The 24,140-nt window shown below is 39.7% G+C and overlaps 2 protein-coding genes across 13 annotated transcripts in view; one reads left to right on the forward strand and one right to left on the reverse strand.

The window, feature by feature from the left end:
* Window positions 1–24,140, forward strand: part of IQGAP2 (IQ motif containing GTPase activating protein 2) — a 124,205-nt gene that overhangs the window by 70,816 nt on the left and 29,249 nt on the right. For 4 of the 12 annotated variants that reach the window (XM_032096262.1, XM_032096250.1, XM_032096252.1 and 1 more), the window contains 10 exons: window positions 1,359–1,426; window positions 1,788–1,901; window positions 6,161–6,342; window positions 6,978–7,065; window positions 7,615–7,778; window positions 8,308–8,395; window positions 10,833–10,996; window positions 11,538–11,698; window positions 14,024–14,148; window positions 16,140–16,303. In XM_032096262.1, coding sequence (XP_031952153.1) covers window positions 1,359–1,426; window positions 1,788–1,901; window positions 6,161–6,342; window positions 6,978–7,065; window positions 7,615–7,778; window positions 8,308–8,395; window positions 10,833–10,996; window positions 11,538–11,698; window positions 14,024–14,148; window positions 16,140–16,303 — 1,318 coding nt within the window. Of the gene's footprint in view, window positions 1–1,358; window positions 1,427–1,787; window positions 1,902–6,160; window positions 6,343–6,977; window positions 7,066–7,614; window positions 7,779–8,307; window positions 8,396–10,832; window positions 10,997–11,537; window positions 11,699–14,023; window positions 14,149–16,139; window positions 16,304–24,140 lie in introns of those variants that run through there. The other 8 variants (XM_032096251.1, XM_032096258.1, XM_032096260.1 and 5 more) reach the window with 8 other exon arrangements.
* On the reverse strand, window positions 18,552–22,649 carry F2RL2 (coagulation factor II thrombin receptor like 2). Its single transcript, XM_032096268.1, has 2 exons — window positions 22,386–22,649; window positions 18,552–20,700 (listed from the first exon to the last, which is right to left on the reverse strand). Exons 1-2 carry the CDS (start codon window positions 22,441–22,443, stop codon window positions 19,613–19,615), a joined length of 1,146 nt encoding a protein of 381 aa, XP_031952159.1. The 5' UTR covers window positions 22,444–22,649; the 3' UTR covers window positions 18,552–19,612.

Here is a 24,140-nt window from a genome sequence, read left to right on the forward strand (position 1 = left end):
TCAGCATAGTGATGCTGCTGATTTCCATAGCTTGTTTGTATGACACCCAGCATTTCAGACAGGATTGTGTCCCTGTCTCAAACTTGGAGCAAAATCTCTTTCTACCCAGAAAAGGCTGGAAGGCAGACCAGGGTAACAGAGGAACCTGGTTCATTACTATAGTCTTGTAAAGTCTATGTGCTATTTTTCCCCTGAAGTAGCTAATTTGCATTTTGGACAGATTTGAAAGCTAAGAATGGCATCAGCAATGATTTTGAGAGGCTGCAAAGGAGTGTTGATCTACCTGATATCCTTTGTTGTGTTCATCCAGATGGGGACAGGACAGAGGAGTAGCTGTGGCAGCGTGGAAGATAAATGCTGATTCCACATGCTCCTAAATAAATACAACAGCTACAAATACATGCTTTGAAATCTCATCCTATTATTTGCTATTAGCAAAAAACCTCTCTACAACAAAACACAAAAGGGAAATATGCCTCTCTGGAAACAAAAGCCCTAAACCCCAAAGCACAATTGCAATGAATGATGTTGGGGTGAAGTAAGTTTGAAAAGAGGTGGAAAGCAATCCTTTTGGAGGAATGTGTTGTTTAAGTATTGATTTTAAAATCTATCTGTTTTGATTCTTTCTTGCTTAACTTGTTTATGGAATTTCACTGCTAAATTATAGAAACATCAGTCTTTTGTAGATAAACACATGCCTTGTGTTTGGAAGCTACTGAGAAAATATATATGTATTCAGCTGTTTTCTTTCAGATAGCACCCCAGAGCTCTAGGAATGGGTGAAGATATTTTTCATGCTATATTGAAATTAAAATATTAGCTCTTGGAGAGTACATTGAATCAACTTTCTTTGTTTTCCAAGAACAAAATAGCTAATGACACAAATAATTTTGAGATGGTGTTGGATGGACTTACAGGGTCTTGTTCCTCTACACTTAGTAAGAAGGGTTTCAGTGATTTATGTGTCTTCAGCTAGTAATTACAGGGATGTAATTAATGCAAGTCAAAACAGAACATAGATCCAAAGATATAAGCTGTGCTAAAATGCTTTCAGATCTCAATTTTACCCCAATACTAGCTTTTGCATTTCTTTACCTATCTTTCACTAAGGTTTTCTACTTGTTTATAAATCCCCTGTGACCTGAGATACACTGACAGTGACTCTCTTAGAGATGCTTCCTTTTCTATAAGACTTAAAAATACAGAACAAAGAAAATTTTAGTGTCAATTTATTCTGTACTGGCTCATGTAAGTCAAGGGTTAAAGGACAAAGCTTCATAAAAGTGCTTTTCTCTTGTACAGAAAGCAAACCACTGAATCACATACGAAACTTTAAAGCCTAATTTTCTCCTTTGCAGTTTATATCTCTTCAAACTAGGATTAGCTCCACAGATCCAGGACCTCCTGGGAAAAGTAGACTTCACAGGTAAAAAAATGCTCATATAATCATATGTTAGATAGTTTTTTTTACCCTGTAAATCTGCTAACATTGTGCATATATTCTATTATGGCTCTCTCCTCTGAAAACATTGTTACAAACACTGTTACAAATTAAACAGGTGGGAGGCTGCTATTTTTAATGATTGTCAGTCTCCAAGGGACAGGAGGGAGTGAGTTTGCATGGAATACTTGTCATATCTTAGAGTCTTTCAAAATGGGGAGGAAAACTGCTCAGAAGCCCTGGCCACAAGCACTTTCAGAAATGTTTTTGTAGGTCTGGTTGTTCATAGTGAAATTGTCATGCTTTTGTTCTGATAATGTTTCCTTTTATTTTTTTGTCTGAACAGAGGAAGAAATCAGCAACATGCGAAAGGAGCTAGAGAAATATGGTATACAGATGCCATCTTTTAGCAAAATTGGTGGGATTCTGGCCAGTGAATTATCAGTGGACGAAGCTGCTTGTAAGTGTGACTCTCGTTGTGTTCTCTACCAAGTGCTTTGACAGGATGCTAACAAAATATTTTCTGTGTTCTAATTCACTTTGTTTGCCACCTCTTAATAACTAGAAAGAAAAGCAAGCAAGTTTTCGCTATCACATTGCTTCATTGTTAGAAGGCCTCTTCAAAATTTGCAGTCTGAGTTTTTTAGTATCCCCATTGAACCATAGGAAGTGCTACCAGAAGCAAAGATTACTTACAGTATTTTGAATGGGTTTAATGTTTTGGTAGCTAGTGCTCCTCTAGAATAATGAATTGGGCTCTGTGCATGCCTCTGCACCATGTGGGTACAATGTAGATGGCCATGGGAACATGGATGTGTATTTTCTGTGTCTCCTCTTTTTATTTTTTGCCTTTTGCAGTTTTCCTAAAACACCCACACAGGTTGATGTGAGGACAAGTCATTGTTCCAGACAGACAACTCTCTCACATATGGTGTTGTATATGTGGAACTTGCCTCCACGGGTAGCTTTCAATCTGTCTGACCACTGGCATGTGACCCACAGCATGGTAGAACCCTGTTGGGGGGTAGGTCCTGCTGGACAGTTATGGTTCTTTTGAGCCTGTCTTGAACAGCTTCCATTCAAAAACAGAATTAAATACTTTTTCTGCTGCCCATGCCTATTCATCTGTAAGTCTGGGTGTTTTTCTCTATATCACTTTTTTTTTTTAAGAAATGAAGTGATATATTACAAAAAAATTGCCTGCATTTAAATGATGTGAAATCAAGTGTGCCCACTCAAATCAACACTTGAGCTCCAGTAATTTTGTTCAAGATCCCATTCTTTTCAGCAGGGTAAACTGAAGAACAGAAGGGCTGGCTTTAGTATGTTCCATTGCTGCTTCATTCAATCTTGCAAAGTGGCAAGCTGATTCATTATGGTATTTAGTGTGCTGAAAGTTTCAGAGCCCACAACACACTGATGTTGATTCACATTATCTGTGTTGTATATTTTGAAGCCTGCTTAATATGTGCATGCTTCACCAAAGCTAGCTCTTAAAATGCTGCCTTTTGAAGTGGCAGGAGTTTTTTAGCAGATTTTTAGATATTTAGTGACTATGAAGCATTTTTTCAGGGAGCTTCCTCTGCCGAAGATGAAAGGGCTGAAACATCCTTCACTTCCTTTAACTCCTGAAGTGTTTTCAGTCTTAGAAAAGCAGGGTTTCCTTATGCTGGTTCTGTCCCTTGCTCTGCCCCACAACAGGAAACATCTGCTATAGGAACCCTCACACACTAGGGAGGTTGGATAATGGAGATCCTACTAGAGGAAGGGGTCTACCACCCTTCCTAAGTGGAGTATGCAAAAGGAGATATGAAGGTGAAACAACTGCTGATGACTCCTACTCAGCTCCAGAAATTGTATAAATCAGCATGGAAAGAATAAGCTTAAGTGCTTTTACAGAGAGCTCATTCTTCAAGGAAACCTCTCTCTTATTCTGTGCCTCCAGCCTGCTCTTCCAAGTCCAATCAGGCTGTTTCTCTTGGTAGGTGGGTTGACATCTACCAATATCCGTTCGATTCTCTCCTATCTTGAACCTATCCTTTGTCTGCTTTTTGCTAGCTTCACTTAGGTTAGTGAAGCTTCTTACACAACTGTGGAAGAGATAATATCCTTCCTGTGTGTTCTGTGAGGATGTTTGGAGCATGTATGTGCCTAAGGACAGTTTTCTTAGTCCCTTGGTGTGGATATGGATGTACACAGAACCACAGAATGTCTCAAGCTGGAAGGGACCCATATGGACAGTTGAGTCCAAGTTCCTAATCCTCACAGGATTACCTAAATCTAAATCATAGAGCTAGGAGCATTGTCCAGATGCTCCTTAAACTCTCTCAGGTTTGGTGCTGTGACCATTTCCATGGGAAGCCTGTTCCAGTGACTTACCACCCTCTCAATGAAAAACCTTTTCCTAATCTTCAATGTGAACTTTGTCTTTTCACAAAGTTTAGTGACAAACAAACCCCTGAAAATCCTCCACTATGCTAGCTGTTTGTACTACCCCGCTGATATTGTGCTGAGCTGAGCTCGAGTGAAACAATTTTAGAACAACTTGCTGGCATGAACTTAGTGCTAAGCAATGGATTATCCACCAACAGCTATGCAAGTCCCAGTAGCTGCCACCTCTGAGGATGTATAGCTTCACTTCATCCTTCATTTGCCCCATTGAGTTTTCAGTCATATGTTCTTTTGTCTGACTTCCCTAAATTTGTACACTCCTTTGTTTTTCTAAAACCACAAATCTGAAGCATCTTTGCTTTCTTTCATAAACTTGAGTGAAACTGAAGTCTTTCAGACTCTGATATTTAGACCTTCAGTTAAACTTAACCTAAATAAGAGCTTTTTACTGCATGCTTTTCTCCACTTTGTCAGAACCATGCAGGGCCATGTAGAGAAAGGGTACTGATAGACTAAGGAAAGATGGTCATTGTGTTTTGCCTTCACACATCTCCTTGGTGGCATGAAAGTAAATCCTAGCCAAGCTGCTGTGATGATAAATGGGGAGCTGCAATGTTCCTCCTTTGGGATATGATCTAGATACATATTTATCAGGAATTACATTTTATATAGCAAAGCCTGTAAAATATTTGAGATTAATGTGCCACCAGACAGCCACTGGGGTCTCTTTGTGGCATGAAGGTACAGATAAAGTGCAGCTCTAGTGTAAGTTCTTCACTTGCACTAGAGTGATCTTAGGACCAAATGTGTGCAGGGAGTAACTGGGAGGCGTGTGTGAGCCACTACTCTAAACTTAATTCAGCTGTAATTGGTTTTGAATTTGTACACTAATGCAAATTTACTGTGTGAAAAAACATGAGCTTTTCTGACTCTGAAGTTTTTGGAGTCAAGCATTTGTTTAGTAGCTGAAGTTTTCTTGTTTTCTCAAAGGAAAGGCTTAACACTTAAGCTGATCAATGGCTGTAGTGAGTCCTATGACACTTTTTTCCCTTTTTCCTGTGTAGTAATATTTTGAGAACCCTCAAAAGCCTGCTGGGTGTTTTTTGCCTCCATTTGAAGTCTGCTGTTTTGCTGTCTCGTGGCAGGTGACAGGAGGAGGGACCATTACATCAGTGTCTCTCATGTGCCTGGTGGTTCATGGAGATTTTGATGTGCAAAGAACCGTCTCAGAGAGGCTTAAATGTGATGTGCAGGGCTGCATCCTGCCTGGGGGGGGGGGGTGGGGGTCTTAAATGTGTTTTTCCAGAGGACAAGTTTATTGGATCTTCAATTTCCTTATTCTTGTGTAGCATCTCTCAGGTATACTCCATTTAGACAGTACTTTTATATGGACACAAACATGCAGCTTGAAGGTAAAAAAATACTTTCAATTCCTACATGTAATTACCTTCTAAATAAAATAGGACTTGAGCGATAAAATGTAACCCATATTTTATTGTCTGTCAGTACAATATTAACCATGTTACGGTTTAGCCCCAGCCAGCAGCCAAACCCCATACAGCTTCTCACTCACTTTCTCAGGTCTTGCTGGTGGGGGAATATCAGAAGAGTAAAAGCTGGAGAACTCATGTGTTGAGAAGAAGACAGTTTAATAGGGAAAGCAAAGGCTGTGCACACAAGCAAAGCAAAACAAGGAATTCATTCACTGCTTCCATGGGCAGGCAGGTGTTCAGCCATTCCAGGAGAGCAGGGCCCCATCACACATGATGGTGACTTGGGAAGACAAAACTCCATCCCTCCAAATGTCCCCCCCTTCCTCCTTCATCCCCCCTTTATACACTGAGCATGGTGCCACAGGGTCTGGAATATCCCTTTGGTCAGTTGGGGTCACCTGTCCTGGCCGTGTCTCCTCCCAGTCTCCTAAGCACCCCCAGTCCCCTCCCCAGTGTGGCAGTACCAAAAGCAGAAACAGCCTCGGCTCTGTGCAAGCCCTGCTGAGCAACAGCAAAAACATCTCTGTATTATCAACCCTGAGTTCAGCACAAATCCAAAACACAGCCCCACGCCAGCCACTGAGATGAATAATATTAACTCTACCCCAGCTGAAACCAGCACACCCCAGTTTGGGTGAAGGGTGAACATGGAGCAGACAGTGATTTGCCACCTTTAAGTAAACACAAAGTTCTACAGTCTAGAGAAAACATGGAGTGGAATGTTCTAATCTGTAAATTGTTGAACACAAACACACCTTTCAAATAAATCAGAAGAAACAGTGACAGCTTTGACTTTTTTGCTTCCTGATATTTAGGACTATGCTTTCAATTTTAGTGCATGCAGCTGTAATAGCAATCAACGAAGCTGTTGAGAAGGGAATAGCTGAGCAAACCATTGTGACTCTGAGGAACCCAAATGCAATGTTGCTCAATGTGGATGAGGAGCTGGCACAGGACTATCAGAATGAACTCTTTGACGCTAAAAGGAAGAAAGAATCAAATGCAAGACTCAAGGTAGTGGTGTTTTATTTGTACTCCTAGTACATGTGTTCCTTCATGTTTCTTCTTATGCTGTAGTATTATTGTTTCAAAAATTAACCTAATTTTTAAAATTAGTACAATTAGGAAGAAACCCCCACTTTTAAGATAACGAAGAGAAATAATGGTAATGCAATGAGCTAAAAGCCAATTTTATAAGAATATGATTACTACGAGTATGATGCAGCTTAACTTTGCCCAAAGGCTAAAAATACCAGAAGACTAAATACTAAAGAAGACTAGTTTTCCTCCATTAATTGCTTTAGAAAAAACAAATTTACTGCTTAAAAAGTTGTAAACAGAATAATACCCTTTTTTGAGTATAAAGTATAACCTCTGTCACAGATGTATAATATGAAATTATTTACATGAGAGCTAATGGTCTCCATAGTTTAAAATGCTATACTATGTTTACATTATTATTTTACAGGAAGCAGTAAACTACTCAGCCAGTTACGACAAAGTGCTAATTTCTTCAGTTCACTTAGTCAACAAATTGCTTTACAAATACATTCAGTAAATGCTTCAGCTGATGCACTTTTAATGACTTCAGCTAATAGCTTTTCTCTCTGCAAACTGTTTTGTGTGAACTAGCAACAATTTTGTTTTCTTAGAATGGCACAATTTCTGATGAAGAGAGAGATGTCTACGAGGAGTTGCTGACACAAGCTGAGATTCAAGGCAATATCAATAAAATAAACAGTAAGCTATTCTGGATCCTTGTGGAAGTATGCACACAACACGTGATCTTCCAGATTCCAGCTGAACAAAACTTGAGTCCACCTGAACAAACAAAATATTTCTATGGAAACTTGTAAAATATGCACAAGTAGCTAGTATCTGTCTACAATTGTTTTTTTCATGCTATTCCTTCTCTACTAATCTTTGGCAGGGGGGGCTAATGTCTGTTTGTGGTTTTTGCTGTAAGGTTCAGAATGAAATCATTTATTGCCTGCTCTGTTTCCTTACGTTCTTTTTGTGTGCAGAATACTGTAAATTTTGACCCCCTCTTCTGTACAGGCCCAAAATTCATTCATAAGCTTCCACTTAGCTGTGGTTGAACTGCTTCCACACAGGCTCACATAGAGCCAGAGACTCCCTTTGTAGGACTGGACATGAAAGAGGTAATTCTCCACTAAGTAAAGATTGCCACCCTAGCTGGCTTTTACAGAGAGTGAGATGCTGACAGCAATGGACTTTTTTCCCCGTGAAAGCCTTATTTGCTGTTTATAGGCATTGTTTTCATTTCAGTTCACATAGCTTTAGTCCAAGTGAATGAGGCTATTGACCGGCAAGATGAAGGGGCACTGATGGCAGGTTTGAACCGTCCTGCTCTGAGCCTACTTGAAGTTCTGCCACAAAATTCCTCATGGTACCTATTGCAATTGTGTGATTCTAAAGAACAGAAAATGCAGGTAATTGAATGGAACAGGTACTATGTGTCAGTTTGCACATTTTTAGCTGGTTTTAATCCAGAGAGAAATTATCTTTACTCTGCCTTTCAGCATCATTTATGAAAAGTTTTATAAAGATTTGAGAATAATTGATGAACTAATCAACACCAAAGAACTGCATTTGCTCTAAAGAGCATGATATCCTTGTGAGTATTTACTAACTAAGATATAAGAAGAAAATTTAAGATATAACATGCAGCCCCTAATACTTTGTTTCCAAAATTAGTTATAACTTGAGTACAAATAAAGGTAATATTGAACATTAACATCATTAACATCAAGTTAAAGTGCCAATTGGGTTTTAAGGAGAAAATCTATTATTTTAACTAAGATGAAAATCACAGGAAAAGTTTAATGCTGTGTTTACTGAGCCTTGTATTTGATGCACAGGTGATAGTACAATCAAATCCCAGTGTACCATCACCGGACTTTATCCCTTATCTCCCATCAAACAAAAACATAATTAAATTTTGTTTTTCTGATCTGTTAGATAGCAGGCATTCCAAATATGCTCGACAAAAGTGAAATACAGAAAGAAGTTAGTGTTGTCAATGCAGAAGCTGAGGCTCACAAGCTTAGTGAGTAACTGTTTTAATACTCTTTACCGCCACCATTTAGTTATGTTAAGCTAATTGAGTCCACCATTTCTTGCACATAAACAAGGTTTCTCAAAATGAAACCATATGTATTGCATTTTATTCTCATAATCTTTCTTCTCAGTGTCACAATTGCCAAGTCACCAATCTGTGCTGCATTTGGATGTACTCCTATTTGAGATAACTAATTTGAGCCACTGGCAAACATAGTGGCTAAAACTGAAAACAATGCATGGCTTGATGGCTTGAACAAATATTTATCAGTGCAGTATTAATACTCACTCAGGAGCAATGGCCATACTTGTAGAATTAAAATGGGAGAATATTTTGCAATCATATTGCAGAAAGAATTATTCACACTTTTAGACACATATATCTAAATCTAACCTATTCTTAGTCTGTTAAGAATGCCACACGACACAAGTTATAGTTTGTAAAAAAAATATAGTGAAAGGGGGATCTAAATTTGCAGTGCATGTGTTGCTGCTTTTGACTGGAAACTTCTTTGCTAGGAAGTTAACCTTTGGTTAATCTGCTGTCATTTCATGCTGCATCTGGGCATGGCTGCTTTGTCTCTGGTGCTGTTTCCAATGCTTTGAAATCCAGGCTGATTGCTTTTGTAATGTGCCTTAAAGGCTGTGTTGTGAGGTCATCTTAACTCAGAAGATAAATTTTACTTCATACCTTAAATTTTAGCCTGTTTCAGATTAGTTATGGTGAGGAGTACTTTCTCTGGAAGAGTTATCCCTTGGTAAAGGAAAGGAAGAAGAAAATGTGATGCGTGAAAAGCATTAACAGCAATCCGGAGAGTAACAGCTCTTATGTTTGGCTTGAGAAGGAAAAAATAGTGGCTTTTGTTATAGGACTGTGAGCAATGTAAAGTATGTTTTGCAATTTGCATGCTGGGTTTCAAAACTAGAAGTCAGTACCTTGGTTATTGGCTGCAGAAGTAGTCTAGTCCATTTGTGGACCTTGACTCTTTTCCTCTTTGCTCTTTTCTTTAAAAAAGCATGCATGCTGTAGCTGTGAGAGCCTTTCCTGGTTTCCAACTTTATGAAAAGCCAATAGAGTGAGTCTTCAGGAAAAATGTGGCCTGGTATGACCATGTTTCAGAGAAAATTAATTGAGAGGCAAGAGGGTTTTTTTTAGCTGGGCATGGTTAAAAGGTTTTCCAAGCCTTTGTGTTGTATGATAAGCTCTGAGTGTTGCTGTATACATGAACTGTGATGGTGTCATATGTACAAGTAGTCTTGTCTCAGATTTGGGCAGTCAGTGGTGAGTAAAAATGTTCCCTGGGTAACAGTACAAAGAAAAGCCATATGATAAGGCAGAGGAGTAGGGCTTATTGATGAAAAAAGGCATTTGCATAATTGCTATTCTTCATTCGGCCACGTGTGCTCTAATCTTCAAGGTTGCTTCCCTTTTCTGCAAGATCAGAGTGGTGCCTTGTACACTTCCTGGGTGTGTCCTGGCCTGGGTTTCTTCAGAGGTGACTCCTCCAGGTGTGCAATTATGGTGGCAATGACTAAGCTGAGGGATGTTGTAGTAATGCTTCTGCAGCTGCCCAAGTGGGAAGTGTTTTTCAGCATTTTTCTGCTGGGCTTCAAACCTCTGACAAAGTCAGTTCTGCAAAAAGCAAAACAGGCAAGTTGTTCAGGTGCTGAAAAGGGGTTACACTCATACCCTCATATCCCTCTATTGTGGTCTGTTTAAATTAAAATCTGAGCTGTAGCAAAGGAATTCATTTCTAGATGGCAGTGCCTGTAATGACTGATGTTCCACATTGACAGACAAACAAACAGGTGCTGGCATGCAGAGGAAGTTCTAGAAACCATAGCATGTGGATTTCCATCAGTTCAGCTACTGATTTTCTGGCAGAAAATCCCACCCCTCCAACATATTTGGCTGATTTCTACCAGGCCTCCTGAAATAGACACTAATAATGTTGTTGGTACTTCAGGTACTAGCCTGTTTTAGCTCACTCAATTAGATCCTGCTAAAGGAGGAGGTGAGAGAGGAAAGGTGATGCAGAAGGAAGGGAGCATTTGGGGTGAATTAAGACTGAGGTGCTGGAGCTGACATACACAGCAGTACCTGCTGCAAGCAGGAGGAGTTAGATCTTTCTCTTTGCTAGGGTGGGGTCAGCTACTTGTTTTGTGTCAAAGGTAAAACAAGCAGTCTCTCATTTCTGAAAGCCCAGAAATTTTAAACTCCTCCAGTCAATTATTTGCTGCATACCTTTGAATAGACACTCTTTTTGCAACATTCAGCAGTCATGTCTTGAAAAATTTCACAAAAATGGTTTTTTCTCTTATGACAGCAAATTATATTCTTTGTAATAACCTAGTTGTCATCTACATGGCATGAAGAGCAAACAGCATATTAAAATTAATAAGCTTTTTTCCCTGCTGTTCTTTAGAACTTATAGCGGTTGACAATATCAATACAGCAATTCGTAACTGTGATCCTAGTAAAACACTGGTTGCACTGATGAAACCCGAGGCACAGCTGCCTGTTGTTCACTCATTTGCTGCTGCTGTCTATCAGACTGAGCTGTTCAACCTCCAACAACAGAATGCTGTGGTAAGAGTGAAAAGCTTACAACCTGCTCGTTGATGTTGTGTAGTCAGACCATGAAAGAGCACAAACATAGCATATAGTTGTGTAAAGTCAGACATAATTCTCTTGCCATGGTGTTAGGGATTGCATGAATCGTTTTGGTTGAAAAGGCAATATTGAATTGCAGAATTTGTTTCTTGCCACACTTCAATCTGGCTGAGCTCTTGTGTTGCAACAAATCAACTGACTTTTTTAAATTGTTGCGTGCTCTGAATGAGGACTAACTCTGGTTTATATATTGTGTAGAAAAGTAATCCCCTGTTATGAGTAAGACCAGAAGAGATGGGATTGTGGGGCAAAAGAAGGAAAGGAAGAGACTGGATGGGTTGTAGAAACCCAGTGAGCTTCACCACCACTATTGTGTCAGTCTTGCATGCCTGTGACTAGGAAACTTTCCAGGCTTCTTACATAAAGTCCATCTCCTCAGTGGTATCTAGAGTGTGTAACTCAAATTTGTTACACTACTTATTTAGCTCCCTGACTGCAGTACATTATTGTCCCACAGAACTACCTGGCACATGATGAACTGTCTATTGCAGTAGAAATGTTGTCAGCAGTTGTGTTGCTAAACCAGACCTTGGAAAATAAGGACATCCTAATGATAAAGAATCATCTCAGAGACCCATGCATTGGCTTCAATAATCTGGAAGAGGAAAACTTGCAACGGTAAAGGTTCATTTTTGTCTTGTCTGGACGAGACTTGGCAACTTCTGAAAAAAATACGCAGGCGTTTTACTGGGTGGGCTGTCCTGTGTTGTGGCTGTGAAGTTGAAAGAGCTGCAAGATAAACATGCCTGTTTTAAATTAATAAGGGATCATGTGACAATTGCTGAACTAGTTGTATCTAAATATAAGCAGTTACACAGCCTTGAAGGCTGTAGATGTGTGAGGTGCAGGGAAAATATCCTCAGAAAGCAAACATGAAGATCTGACAAGAACTTTTGCAGACACTAAAACATGAAACAATTGTAGCTGGAAACTGTTAATCACTAACCACTTTGCAGTTCTAAAAGATGGTCTTTGGAATGAGATAGTGTTTACTGCCTCAGGGTCCAGAAGATCCCTTAAGCCCTGGCCAAGCCCTTTTTTGCTTGCTAGAAAGGTGAATACAATGCTGTGGCATACACGTGCGTTCAGCATTACATTATAGCCTTCATTTGGCTGCCAGCTGCTCGCCTTGTCACCTGCCTGACTTATCACAGACACGTGCTGCTACTGCAGTTGCTCTCTTGTCTATCAATAAAAAATCAGGCAACACGACCATTTGTGAGAGACCTGCGCCCCCAGTGTGTAAGGGAGAGCATGGGTATGTGGACCAGTTCCTGTCTTGGCACAGGCAGTGGAAGCCTCCACATGCTTCTGGAAGGCATTAGTAGGCAAAAGAGACCACAGTAGCTGAAGGTCTTCACTAGGTTGTCAGGGGATATGAATCTGAGAGTGGCCTTTGCTGGGTGTCTTAAAGCTGGAAGGAAGGCAGTCAGATTAGGAGTAAGAGGCCAGTGTTTTGGTTAGAGAGGGAGAAGAATGACATAAGATGGTGCAAAACTAATCTGCTACTTTGCCGCTGCTTGTGGTGCTTGTGAGCAAGAGAAGCAACATTATAAACACACAGAAATGGCCCCAAAGTGTCCCAAGTGCTGCATTTCTTGTAATGTTACTGACCCAATCTTTAGATTAAGCTGCCAGTCAATACAGATGAAACAGTAGGAATTAATTGGACTCAACATCTAAATAAAATTTTATTATGCCATTATGTTAACCTGTGCTGCCAACCATACGTAGAATATCACAGGAAGCTTTGATTTGCACAAAATAGGAAGAAATAGAGCTAGAAAAACTTCATTGAGGGAGGTGCTGTTCAATGGCTTTCTATCAGAAGAGATGAACTTGTTGGGAATGTGTTTTCTGGAAGAGAGAATTTAGGGGGAATATGTCATAGGTCTCCAAAACTGTGCATGTTGTGGAGAAGGTTAATAGAATCAGTTACTAGCTTCTAATAACTCTAGCTGTTTAGGGATTCTTGAGAATTTAATAAAGAAAAGATTGGACCTTATCAAATACAAAGTTTAATTTTTTTAAAAAAGCTGTCATCTTGCAAAACATGTACTGGGGCTCATTCCTCAATAATACATAAGATTTTAAATTGGAGTAGGTAAATTAACAGAGTGTAGCCTTGTTTGCAACTATTAAAGTGATACACAGTCTCCAGCTTCGGAAGCCCTTAAATGCAGGCTACTAAATGCTGGAAACACAAATTAGATTGGGAAATGATGAATCTCTCCTATTTTTTTTTTTCTAACAGTCATTCATTCCTCAGGCTTCTGATGGAAATAGAAGACACGTATTTGATCTGACATATTTTGGCAGTTCTGTGCTTGATTCAGGAATATGAAAATTATTTAACTTATGTACACATAAATTTGCACTACTGTGAAGGTTTCCAGCTCATCTGATCTGTGAGCCTTCTAGGAAGAGCAGACACAGGCTACAGAGTCTGTGCTTGGAGGATCTTGAGCTGTGGGAAGAGTGGCGTAATTTTTTTTTTTTCAGTCCCTTGCCCATGACTCATTATCTTCCACATTGAGGTAGCAGGAGGTGCTACTACCTGATACTACTGACTGAAATTCTGGTCTTTGAATTATTGTCAAGAAGACAACAATCATTTCCTAGAGCAAGAAGCTGACTGTAATTTTTCGCACATTTATCTGTTGCACCATACAGCAAGTTGTATGTATGTACTGTCATCATGCCATGTAGCCAAGAAACTAATTCTCTGAATTAGTGTACAGGACATTTCTTCAGATCCTGAAGTGCATGTGTAGAACAGGCAGCTTGCATGTCTGCATAATTTCTGGCAAGAGCTGAGTTTTTGAAATTCAGTCATTGGAAAAAATAGTAGTCACTACGTGATGGATGATACATCTGACTAATTCTTTATGGCATTTTATCTTGTATATGAAATACACTTATGTATTTTATATCTTCTTATAGTTATGCTGATACACTATTGTCTATTAAGTCAGAGGCTTCATCTCAAGGCCAAGATTATTTAAGCTGGAATGATATCCAGAACTGCATTGACATGGTTAATATGCAAATTCAAGAAGAAAATGAAAGTAAGTAATTCTTCCTCCACATTGCCCGAAGAGGTCATAGTCGGGTCTTTGGTATGTAAATCTGTGAACTGAGTGGCCTTGTTCAGACACTCTTGAAAAGAGCAGAGCACTTAAAAATTTTGAAAGCCTCATGATCTTTAAATGTCCTTGAAACATTCCTGTTTGTTTCAGATGGCTGAAGGATATCATAGGGTGCCTGCCTTCTGCAGTGTTAAAAATGCCATGGTTCTGCCTGCTTGGCAGTATCTTCCAGCCCTGGATGGTCTCACTTTGGGGATTTTGCAGTTGTAAGCAAAGACCATATTGGGACATAGGGGAGGAAACTATAGGCAGTGTTCCATGGAAAAGTGTGTTTTATTGTGTAAATTATTCCAAGTGCTTGTTTTCAACAAGGGAGTTAGTAAGAAGTTAGACAATGCAAATATCTGATTTCCTGTAAGTTGATTTCCTGTCTGAGAGTAGCTTCTTATGCCCACATGTTCTCATGTGAATGGATTTAGAGTTTATTTTTGAAGCTGAATGTAACTATATTGCCATAAGAGGGTGGTGTTATATTAAATATGATAGCTGGTCATTTGGCCTTCAAAAAAGGTAAAGCACTGAATTCTACCACTGCATATAGAGATTGGAGTTATGCCAGGTTTGCTGGAGCAAGGAAATGAGAGGCAGCTTTCAGACTGCCTGCCATTTCAGAAGCTGCCTCAGTGCAGTTTGAGAGCCTTTGTAAGACACGGGCTGCTCATGCCCTTCCTGTGCTGTCATTAGTGTCATGCATGCTGCTGTTTCATACTGATAAGGGAGGTTTTATATTGCAGAATTTCTAAAACTGGCTGGATTATTGCTTCCTAAACCTAGTCCAGTGGCTGCCATGTGCCCTCTGGCAAGGTGGGGTGCTGAACAGTTTATTTGACTGGCAGAGTCATTTTTTTGTCTGAACCTCTGCACTTAGTAGGAGTTGGAAGAGACCTTGCAGTAGCAGTGAAAGTCTTCAGGACCAAAATAGCTGCACTTGGTCCCAGTGACACTGAGCTCTGCCTGGGAATGTTTGGAGAGGGCAGATGGGCAGAGAGAAGAGGAAGAAGGGAGGCCTCTGTTTCCATAAGCAAGTCCCATAACTGCATGGTTCCTCTCTGGGACCACCTTGGAAAAATTGCTCCTTCCCCAAGCCTTATGATGACCTGGATCTGTGACCTCACCAGGTGGGTTCTGGTGGGTCTGGAGACAGCACACACCGTTGAGAGACAGTCCATTGGGAGCAGGGATGTCATCCTTCACAGGTGATGGTGAAACCCTTGACTGATGCCTTTCTGGGGTTGCTTTAGGGACCACAAGCAGTGCATTTCAGTACTGTTCAGGGGTAGAAGAAAATTGATTTGACACTTCTTGGCCCAGTCTGAAGAAAATGAGTTAAGGTTTTATTAAATACACTGGGCCTTGTTACTTCCTGACTGAAGTACTGAGTGCCACTGGTCAAAATTGTCAGATTGGTTATTAACAGTGAAATTACAATGAAGAAGGTTAATTGCTATGTAATGCTATAGCTGGAAGTGCAGTATCTATATATTTGTCCAAATTGGAGTTTCAAGTAATGCGGTCAGAAATCACTTGAAAACAAAATTTTCAGCCCTGTGAGCCAATATGTTAGTCAACATATTTATATGTGATACCCAACTTTTTCTTAAGCTTCATGTAGGTGCTTCTGCCCAGAAAATAGGGAAATCCGTTCTCCTTTTTTTGTCAAGGGTAATTTTGATTTTTAGGAAGAGTTTTATCCAGATATATCAATAACTATGGTAGGAAGGAAAGCTGTATAGCGTAATAGCTTCAAATGAATATAAGAACAAAAATAATTTAAAATCAGCTGCTGTTGCTGCCTCTGCTTCTTATGTGATTTTTCTGTTTTTCATGTTACTGCTTTGTTTTTACGTGAGATCGGAAAAGTTGCAACTTTCTTTGGTAAGTGCCTCTTTAGTAACTTTCCTGTTTTATAGGAATCATTGCAATTGGACACATTAATGAAGCAGTTGACGAAGGAAATCCTGACAAAACTCTAGAAGCCCTGCTATTGCCCACAGCCAAGCTGCAAGATGTGAGACCAGTAAATGCAAGGCATTATCAGGATGTTCTGCACCATGCCAAAGCACAGAAATGCAAGGTTAGAATTTTTACTGTTGTTTTTTGTGAGAAGTGAAATGCCAATTCTTTTCACTTGCTTCTGTGTCCCTGTCCTGCTGCCCCGATTAGCTTTGCCAGTGTGGTTGTAAATAAGCCAGTGATTACAAACCGGTGCTAAGTAATTTTGCACTACAACTTATTCTGACTGGCAAAATGGATTAATTCTCAATGTATTAAACTTAAAAGACATATTCTGCATATGTCTTGCTACTGACTTGCTGTAATCTCACTTATTTTAATTCTACTAGGTTGTTGCATCTATTACAAAATATGGGCAGCAGCAATCCTCACATAGTTATGAATTTGTGTAAGGATACAGTTACAGGACTGTGTCAGGCAGATAGCTACAGTATGGATGGAAATTGAAGTTTTTGCCAGAAAAAAGTCACAATTATGGTATTACTTAACAAATCTCTGGGAAATATTTTGAGGAGTCTCCTTTGCTTAAGTTGATTTATTGTAGTGGTGTTTTGTACATATTTCTTTTACAGCTTTATCATTCAATAACAAGGTGATGGTCTTCTACGTGCCTTCAGTTTAAACCTATCTCAGCAGGATGTTGCTATCTGCTTCCCCAAAAGCAGTGGCCTGGTTAGCATTACAGCATTACGGCTCAGGGAAGCATAAACAAAGATCAGCCTAGCAGCTTGCAGGATGTGACTGAACACAAGATTAGCTAAAGCTACTAGCACAGCAGTTAAAATGTCCAGTGTCTGGAAAACACAAAATTCACACAGTGTCTCTAATGTAACATGGTGAGCTGGGGAAAGTCTGCAAACCCTGGCTTGTAAAGTATCTTCCAGCATTTTTGTCACCTCCTCTGTGGTACCTGCTGTGAAACCATGTGTTTCTGTAATCTGCTGTTAGAACTTTTGAAAGGTCTTTGCACAAGTTAATTTCTCACCAGGGTTCCCAGGTAAGGGCTGGTTTCACTGAGCCCTCAGTGCTGAAAAGCCTTCTTCCTCGCCATGTGTGCTGGGGAGGCTTTTGTGCATTCTGACTTCACCTGTCCTGGACGAGCCAGGGCCAGTATTTGCGCGCAGTGCGGGTGGTGGCTGCACAGTGAGTCAGGATGTCCCCAAGGCAGAGACCTGTAGCCCACAGGTACCTGCACACAGCAGCTCTACCTTGGCTCACTCCTGCCAGCTGTCCCAGTGCTCCCCAGATGCAAAACTGGTGCCCACTCCTGTCCTGGTGTGAATGTGCTCATAGGAAACAAATGAGTGTTTCCAAATTTTGGAACAAAAATTGTACAATCTCTTTGAAATCATCTCACTCTGAAATGTTTGATGTTCCTAGAGACTTCTGCTGACCTTTCCCTTCTAAGCTATTTTGGTTTTGCAGTCTTTTGACAACTACTTAGAGTATCTCCTCTGTGAACAGGAGTGTTGCTCCTGTTTCATAAGAGAAGACATGGTGCTCCCAAAAGAAATACTCAGATGCGTACTTACTCTTTACAGTGATCAATCAATAGATATCACCGTTCTTTAGGTAAAGAAGTTACTTTGATTGACATTTCCTTAAAGAAAAAAAATCCAGACACAACTGAAAAGGTAGTGCAATTTTTGACGTCTATTTTCCTCTTTTTCTGATCCCTGTTTATAAAGCAGATCTGTCTTAATTTGTGTTTAGCGTGTTTAAGAGTGAGCTGTGGTAAAAGGAAGTATTTGATTTACAAGGATCAGATAGGTCTCCCTATAAACTTCCTGCCCCAGCATCTGGAAAAACATGTGTGTCAAACCTTCTCACTTAATCTAAGTAGCTTGCTGTCACTTCCTCACAGCTGTGGTAATTTGGGGGAGTAGAGTCTGCACCCAAATCTATCAGAACCTGTTACAGGTCCTTATCTCAGATCTGACCTATTTGTTCCTTGCTTGAAACGGAAAACTCAAACCTGGAACTTAATTTGTCCTGTAAATCTTAATCCACAGCTTTTAACAGAAGGCCTTTTCAAACCAAATGCATTCAGGTCCCGGTGAAGAGAAACCTTGTGTTAAGGGAGTGTATTGTGGATAACTGAGAAGTTAAACAGATGGACCAAATTGCTACATTTGGTTGTAGGGTTTTTTATGTGATAAGTACAGAGGTTTTAGTTAGGTTCACCTTGTTGATATTTTCAATAGTTGTGTCATATTTGAATTATTTTAGAGTTATCTTTAAAATTGGTTCTTGTGTATGTTGAAGGAAGAGCAGGATTAAAACTATCTTAAATTAAGAGCCAGAAGAAGTAGAAGAAAGGGAGCCTCACCAGGCTGCAAATTCCCCTGAGGCATTTTCCAGTGCAGCTTATTTTATTTAAGTAAAGTTTTTTTACAACAGTATTATCAAAACAACATAAAACATTTTTATCGTCACTTCCATGCTGCAGTTAAAAATTCAAATGACAACCACTGAGCTCATTTTCTAGAAACTTAGTATAGATGTAGGTTTTGGGTTTCTGTAAAGGTAAAAGTTGACCCATTGTTTTACTAACAATCAATGATAACTAGTTGCAGGATTTGTAACACTGTAGGTATTTCCTGTGAGGATGTGGAAATAGAGAATACTACAAAATAGCTTCCCACTTTTGCTTACCAAGCAAGAGTAACACATGCCTGGATTCACACTGATAAGGGTTGGCTCCCAGCAATCCCTGTGGGCTAGGGGAGTGCAGGCGCTGACGAAGTGGAAGAACAAGTCTCCAGTGCAAAGCTGGTTAAGCAGCCTCATAGGAGAGGTAGTCTTGGAAGAGTCAGGTTCTGTGTCCACGGCTGTAGATTTACTGTTCTGTGAACCTATGGGGACTCTATTTCCAACATCCAGGGCAGTGTTTGCTCTTCACTGCCCCAAGGCATGTAGGAAGTGCTTTTACTTGTTCCCATTTTCACTAGGCCAAACGCTTGGTTTTGTATCACTGTTCCTGCAGTGATTGTTGGCTGAGAGCTAATTTGAAATATTATGAATTGCCCTAAAAGTGCTGTTTGAGTGCTGATTCCTCTTCTGGTATTTAGAAGCTGTGGTGACTGATACTCTGGCAGTTTCTCCATGGCCAAAAAGTGATCTCAGAAAGAAATGGAGGTGCAGAGCTACTTAACCTGAATCTAGGCACACAGGTGTTGCAATACGTGTAATAAAATTATAGAGCTGGAGAAGTGTATTTTTGGAGATATTCCTTGTGTGGGAGGAGGTAAATTTAACTGAGATTGTGTTTTCTAACATGTTTTACTTGAAGTATAAATGTCACACCTGAGATTTGTTGCTGTCTGGGTTATTACTATACAAAATCATCATTCCAGTAATAGAAATAAATTCATTTTTCCCTGGATATTTTAACCATTGTTAGATAAATATTGGATTGACTTCTAATTTTTGACATCAGAAAATAAAGGAAAGGATCAAGACAACTGTTTAGGCTGCTAAGACATAAAGCAATTAGATAAAAAGAATACAACCCATCTGTATTGTAATAGTAATAGTTGATGTGATGGCTAATAAGGATAATATTGCTCGGCACAAAGCAAATAGCAAAGATGGTAAGAATCAAAAGACTGACTTTAACATACCAGAACCATTCGTGAGTCTTGAGTGTTCGTATAATTGAGACATAGCAGAACATGATAGTTGCAAGTGGTATCAAAAACCCGAATACCGCTAAGGACACATAGTAGTAGAACTGGAAGGAAGATATGGTTTCACAGGCGCTGTGCACGTCGTGGCAGGTGTAAATGTCCAGTTGCTTCACGTAATAGCTTTGCTGCATGATGCCAAGCGGGAGCATGTACAAGAAGACGATGGCCCACACAGCAGCGCAGGCGGCGATGGCATAGGCGCGCTTCGGGAGGCCCTTGTAGGTGAAGGGGTGAACGATGGCCATGTAGCGGCTGATGCTGATGCACGTGAGCAACAGAATGGAGCAGTACATGTTGCCGTAAAACACTGCCGTGGCCGTTCGACACATGGTTTCCCCAAATATCCAGTTGTTCCCATTGATGTGGTAGGCTATTTTGAAGGGCAGCATGATGCAGAAGAGCAAGTCTGAAACAGCCAAGTTTGTGTAGAGGACGGCAGTGCACACAGAGCGGATCCTGAAGAGTAGCATCCACAAAATGATGGCATTAGATGGTACACCCAATAAAACCACACTGAGGTAGACGGCAGGTATTAGCTTGGTGCTCAGAGAGCTGGTCAGGTACTCTAGCGTAGTGTTGTTCACTTCTGTTAGAGTGGAGTCATTAGACTTTTTTGAAGTGCATTTGTTTTCTCTGATATGGATGGTTGTTGTCTCCCCTTCTATAGCATAAGGGGGGATGTAATCATAGTCTCTTGCTGAAATTCCACGAAAAGTTTTGATAAGAGACACTGTTTTAATTGCAGACCCATTCAGTGAAAATTCTGAAGCTTAGAAATAAAACAGAGTTAAAATTGTTAAAAAGGACAAACTACTGTATTAACATTATAACTCACCTTCAGGAACACAGAAGTATAACCATCTCCATGTGAAAAGCAATAGACGTTTAAAAGATTTGGTGACATTCTGCTTTGGGTGTTCATATCAAATGTACGGACAACAGTCTTCATTTGCCATTTCATATGCACTTGAAAATTCATCATTAATGTAGTATTAGCTCATCTTTCTGCATTTTGTGTGTTTTCAGTAATCTTTGGTGAAAAATATCAGACACTTCTGTAATGCTTATGACCAGTGGAGGGTTTTTCCCAGTAGTAGGAACGTTGGTCATTCATAATATAAGCAGTCTTGGTTTAGGCTTGATCAGAATGTCCAAAGCAAACACCGTTACTGTCCTTTTCATTTCATGTATGAAATGCATGACTGCAAAAGATGCAAAAAGCCCTATCTAGTCTAACACAGACTAAAGCTTTCAAATTAGAAAACTGAAATTACACTTGTTTTCTTTGGTCTCACATGTGAAATTGTTATTCTTCAGCTTCTGACTAAAGCAAACCAGATCTTTTCAACTTCTCATACCTGAGCAAGGGCAGTGTCTCGAGAACTGAAAGCAAATGCTTGGGCAGGTATTAGGTGTAATTTACTGGGAAGTGAATAAAACTTTTCAAGCAGCAGGAAAACATCCATGAGTAAATATTGCCAGCATGTGGGCAAAAACAGTAATATCACTTCTCTTAATGCCTGTTCCTGAATCTTTAGTAGAGAAATTTGTAGAGACATTGACATTTCCACATGAAGCACAAATGTTTTCAAAATGCTTTTCGAAGCCATGTGTTGTAAGATAAATTTTGCACAATAAACAACTGTGTAAGTATTTGTGTCAGTTTTGTTTTCTTGGCTGCATTTAATGCAAGATTCCTTACTGTAAAGCCTAGAGCATGCACCATGAAACTGGAATTCAGAAGCAAACTGAAATATGGATGAAAATCTTTGGACCTTTTTTACCTTTCCATATTTGAATAAAATATGGAAAACAGTTTTATTAATGCTTATTGGCAGACTTACAGTAGAATGTTTTAAAATAATAATTAGTATAATTAGTAGACTGCATCATTTTTAGTGGTTTTTTGATGGTTTTAACCGCTCTTTAAAAGTCATACGTGTGCCTGCATGGGCAGGGGTGTGTGTGTGTGTATATTTATTTATTTATTTATTAAAAAAATATTTATGTATACCAGCTTTCAAAATGAGCTTGGTTTGAAAACAGTTTTAATTCTAGAAAGGAAAAAACCCAGGTTTGTTATTTGATCATTTCCTTCAGTTATTTTTATCACAATAGTCATCTGAGCATTTCCTTCTAATAACACCATCTGTGAAGTTGTAACACAAGACTCTACAGGTTTAAAATTATCATATAATTACAAAAATACTAGATAAAAGATGTGTCTTCAGTAACTGCAGAAAGTTCCCTTAAATTCTTTACAGAAAATGACTGGGAGAGGTAAAGTGTCACTGAAATGAAAAAATAAAAATCTGCTTAAAAGGAGACATCCTAGAGCAGTTTTCTGTAGTGATGCTTGTACAACTTTTAGTTCGCAGCTGGTAAAGAAACACCATTATCAAAAGCCCGTATTATTTACTAAAATATGGAATGGATACAGAAAGGAAGACTCACCTGTAGTGCAAAGACTGGCTGTAAGAGAGAGTAGTCCAGTGAAAAACAGTATCTTCATTGTAGTGTGTGAAATCCAGCCAGCTGAATGATAGTGCTGCGCTACTTCATCTCGAGAGGTATTTTGTGGGGGCTTTTTCCCCTCTGTAAGGGACTAAAGAATGATTGATCTGTCCTCCAGAAGCATCCTGTAAGCATGAGGTTTATGGTGAGGAGCTAATTTATTCTTTGTCTGCTACAGCAAGAGGGTGTGACGTATCCAAATATGCACACATGACTCAGTTTCAGCCTCAGCCCAACACAGATAAAATTGCTTTACAGCAGCAATTTAACTCCTAATTTACCACAAGCCTGAAGCTGATGTGCAGGGTTCTGCTGAAATTAGTACCTACAGATATTTGGAGTAAAAAGGTGTTTTCTGGAAAAATCAATCCTCAAGGGTCTCATTCAGAGACCAAAATGTCACATGGCTGAACTCTGTAACCTTCTCCAGGGAAAAGCCAGGCTTGGAGAAGAGTGTGATGATCTCAGTTTAGCAAAAGGCGAAGATGGAGAGAAGCCACACATACAAACATGCCTTAGGAAAACTGCATTCTGCTTTGCCTTTTGCCTCCCTACCCACTGTAAGCTGTCTGGCTCCTTCGATCCAGCTACTGCCTCCACTTAGATGGTTTCCACCCCTCCACAGCCTGCAGCTTCTAAAACCTTTCCCCTATTTTCATTTGCTGTTTTGTTGATCCCTTCCTTTTTCTCTGCCTGGCTTTTTTTTTTTTTTCTTTCCCTTTTTTTTTTCCCCCTTCATTGCCAAATAACAACAGCTTTTTTCAGCAAGCAAAACTAGCCCAAGTCTTGGTCTGGCTTCCAGGCTAGTTGCGAGGCTCAGCATAAACTGTACGTGGCTTCAGAGCAGTATTTGTGTCTGTTCTTGTATTTAATGTGTAAAAGCTGGATACCAGATGAGGAATTCTTTTCAGTTTCTCAATGCTTTCCTCAAAATTCAGTGGCAGTTTGGGAATTTATTACACATTCTCTCAAATGCTAACTCTTAACTCTCGCTTGGTAGAAAAATAAGCAGTGTGTGTCCACTGTCCTGTGATTGTCTGACACCACTTTGTTATTTATGTATTCTGCTACCTTATTTACATAGATGATGCAAAGAAGAGCATGTCTTTAGGGTTTTTTACCCTGTTTTCTTTTTGTACTTTCTGTGGATATCAGATTTATTAGATCTTTGGCCTGAGATTCAGTGCTTAACCAGGGATACTCATTGCAAAGTTGCTTATTTGACCCCACTCTTTTAGCTTGAATGTGTTTCTAGCTATTTTTTTTTCCTGAAATATTTGTGTCTATATTATCCTAGAACTCTGTCAATCAATACATTACAGCTTCTCTCATCATTAGTCTGTTATAGGCCTGGCACTCCTATTTCCTCTTTAGCATGAATTTCCCCCCCACCTACTGGATTAGATTTTAAATATTACTTTAACCGTGTTTTATCTGCTGAAGTGCTGGTATCACCAGTGAGCCTGGGCAGTAGGGTCGGTTAGCAGGGATGTCGAGCCCACTTTACTGCACCTTCTATTTTAATTGGGGTTTAATGTCATGCACTTTTAGCCTGTAAGAAGAGCAGTCCCTACTCTGCTGCTTAATTACAGAAATGTTTGCACAAGCTAAGTCATCATTACTAAACCTGAGCGGTGTTGTTATGTCAGTTTTCACTGTTATTTTCTAATGTAACGTGTACTTAGATATATACAG

This window comes from Corvus moneduloides, chromosome Z, assembly GCF_009650955.1.
Source record: "Corvus moneduloides isolate bCorMon1 chromosome Z, bCorMon1.pri, whole genome shotgun sequence".
Lineage (NCBI taxonomy): Eukaryota > Metazoa > Chordata > Aves > Passeriformes > Corvidae > Corvus > Corvus moneduloides.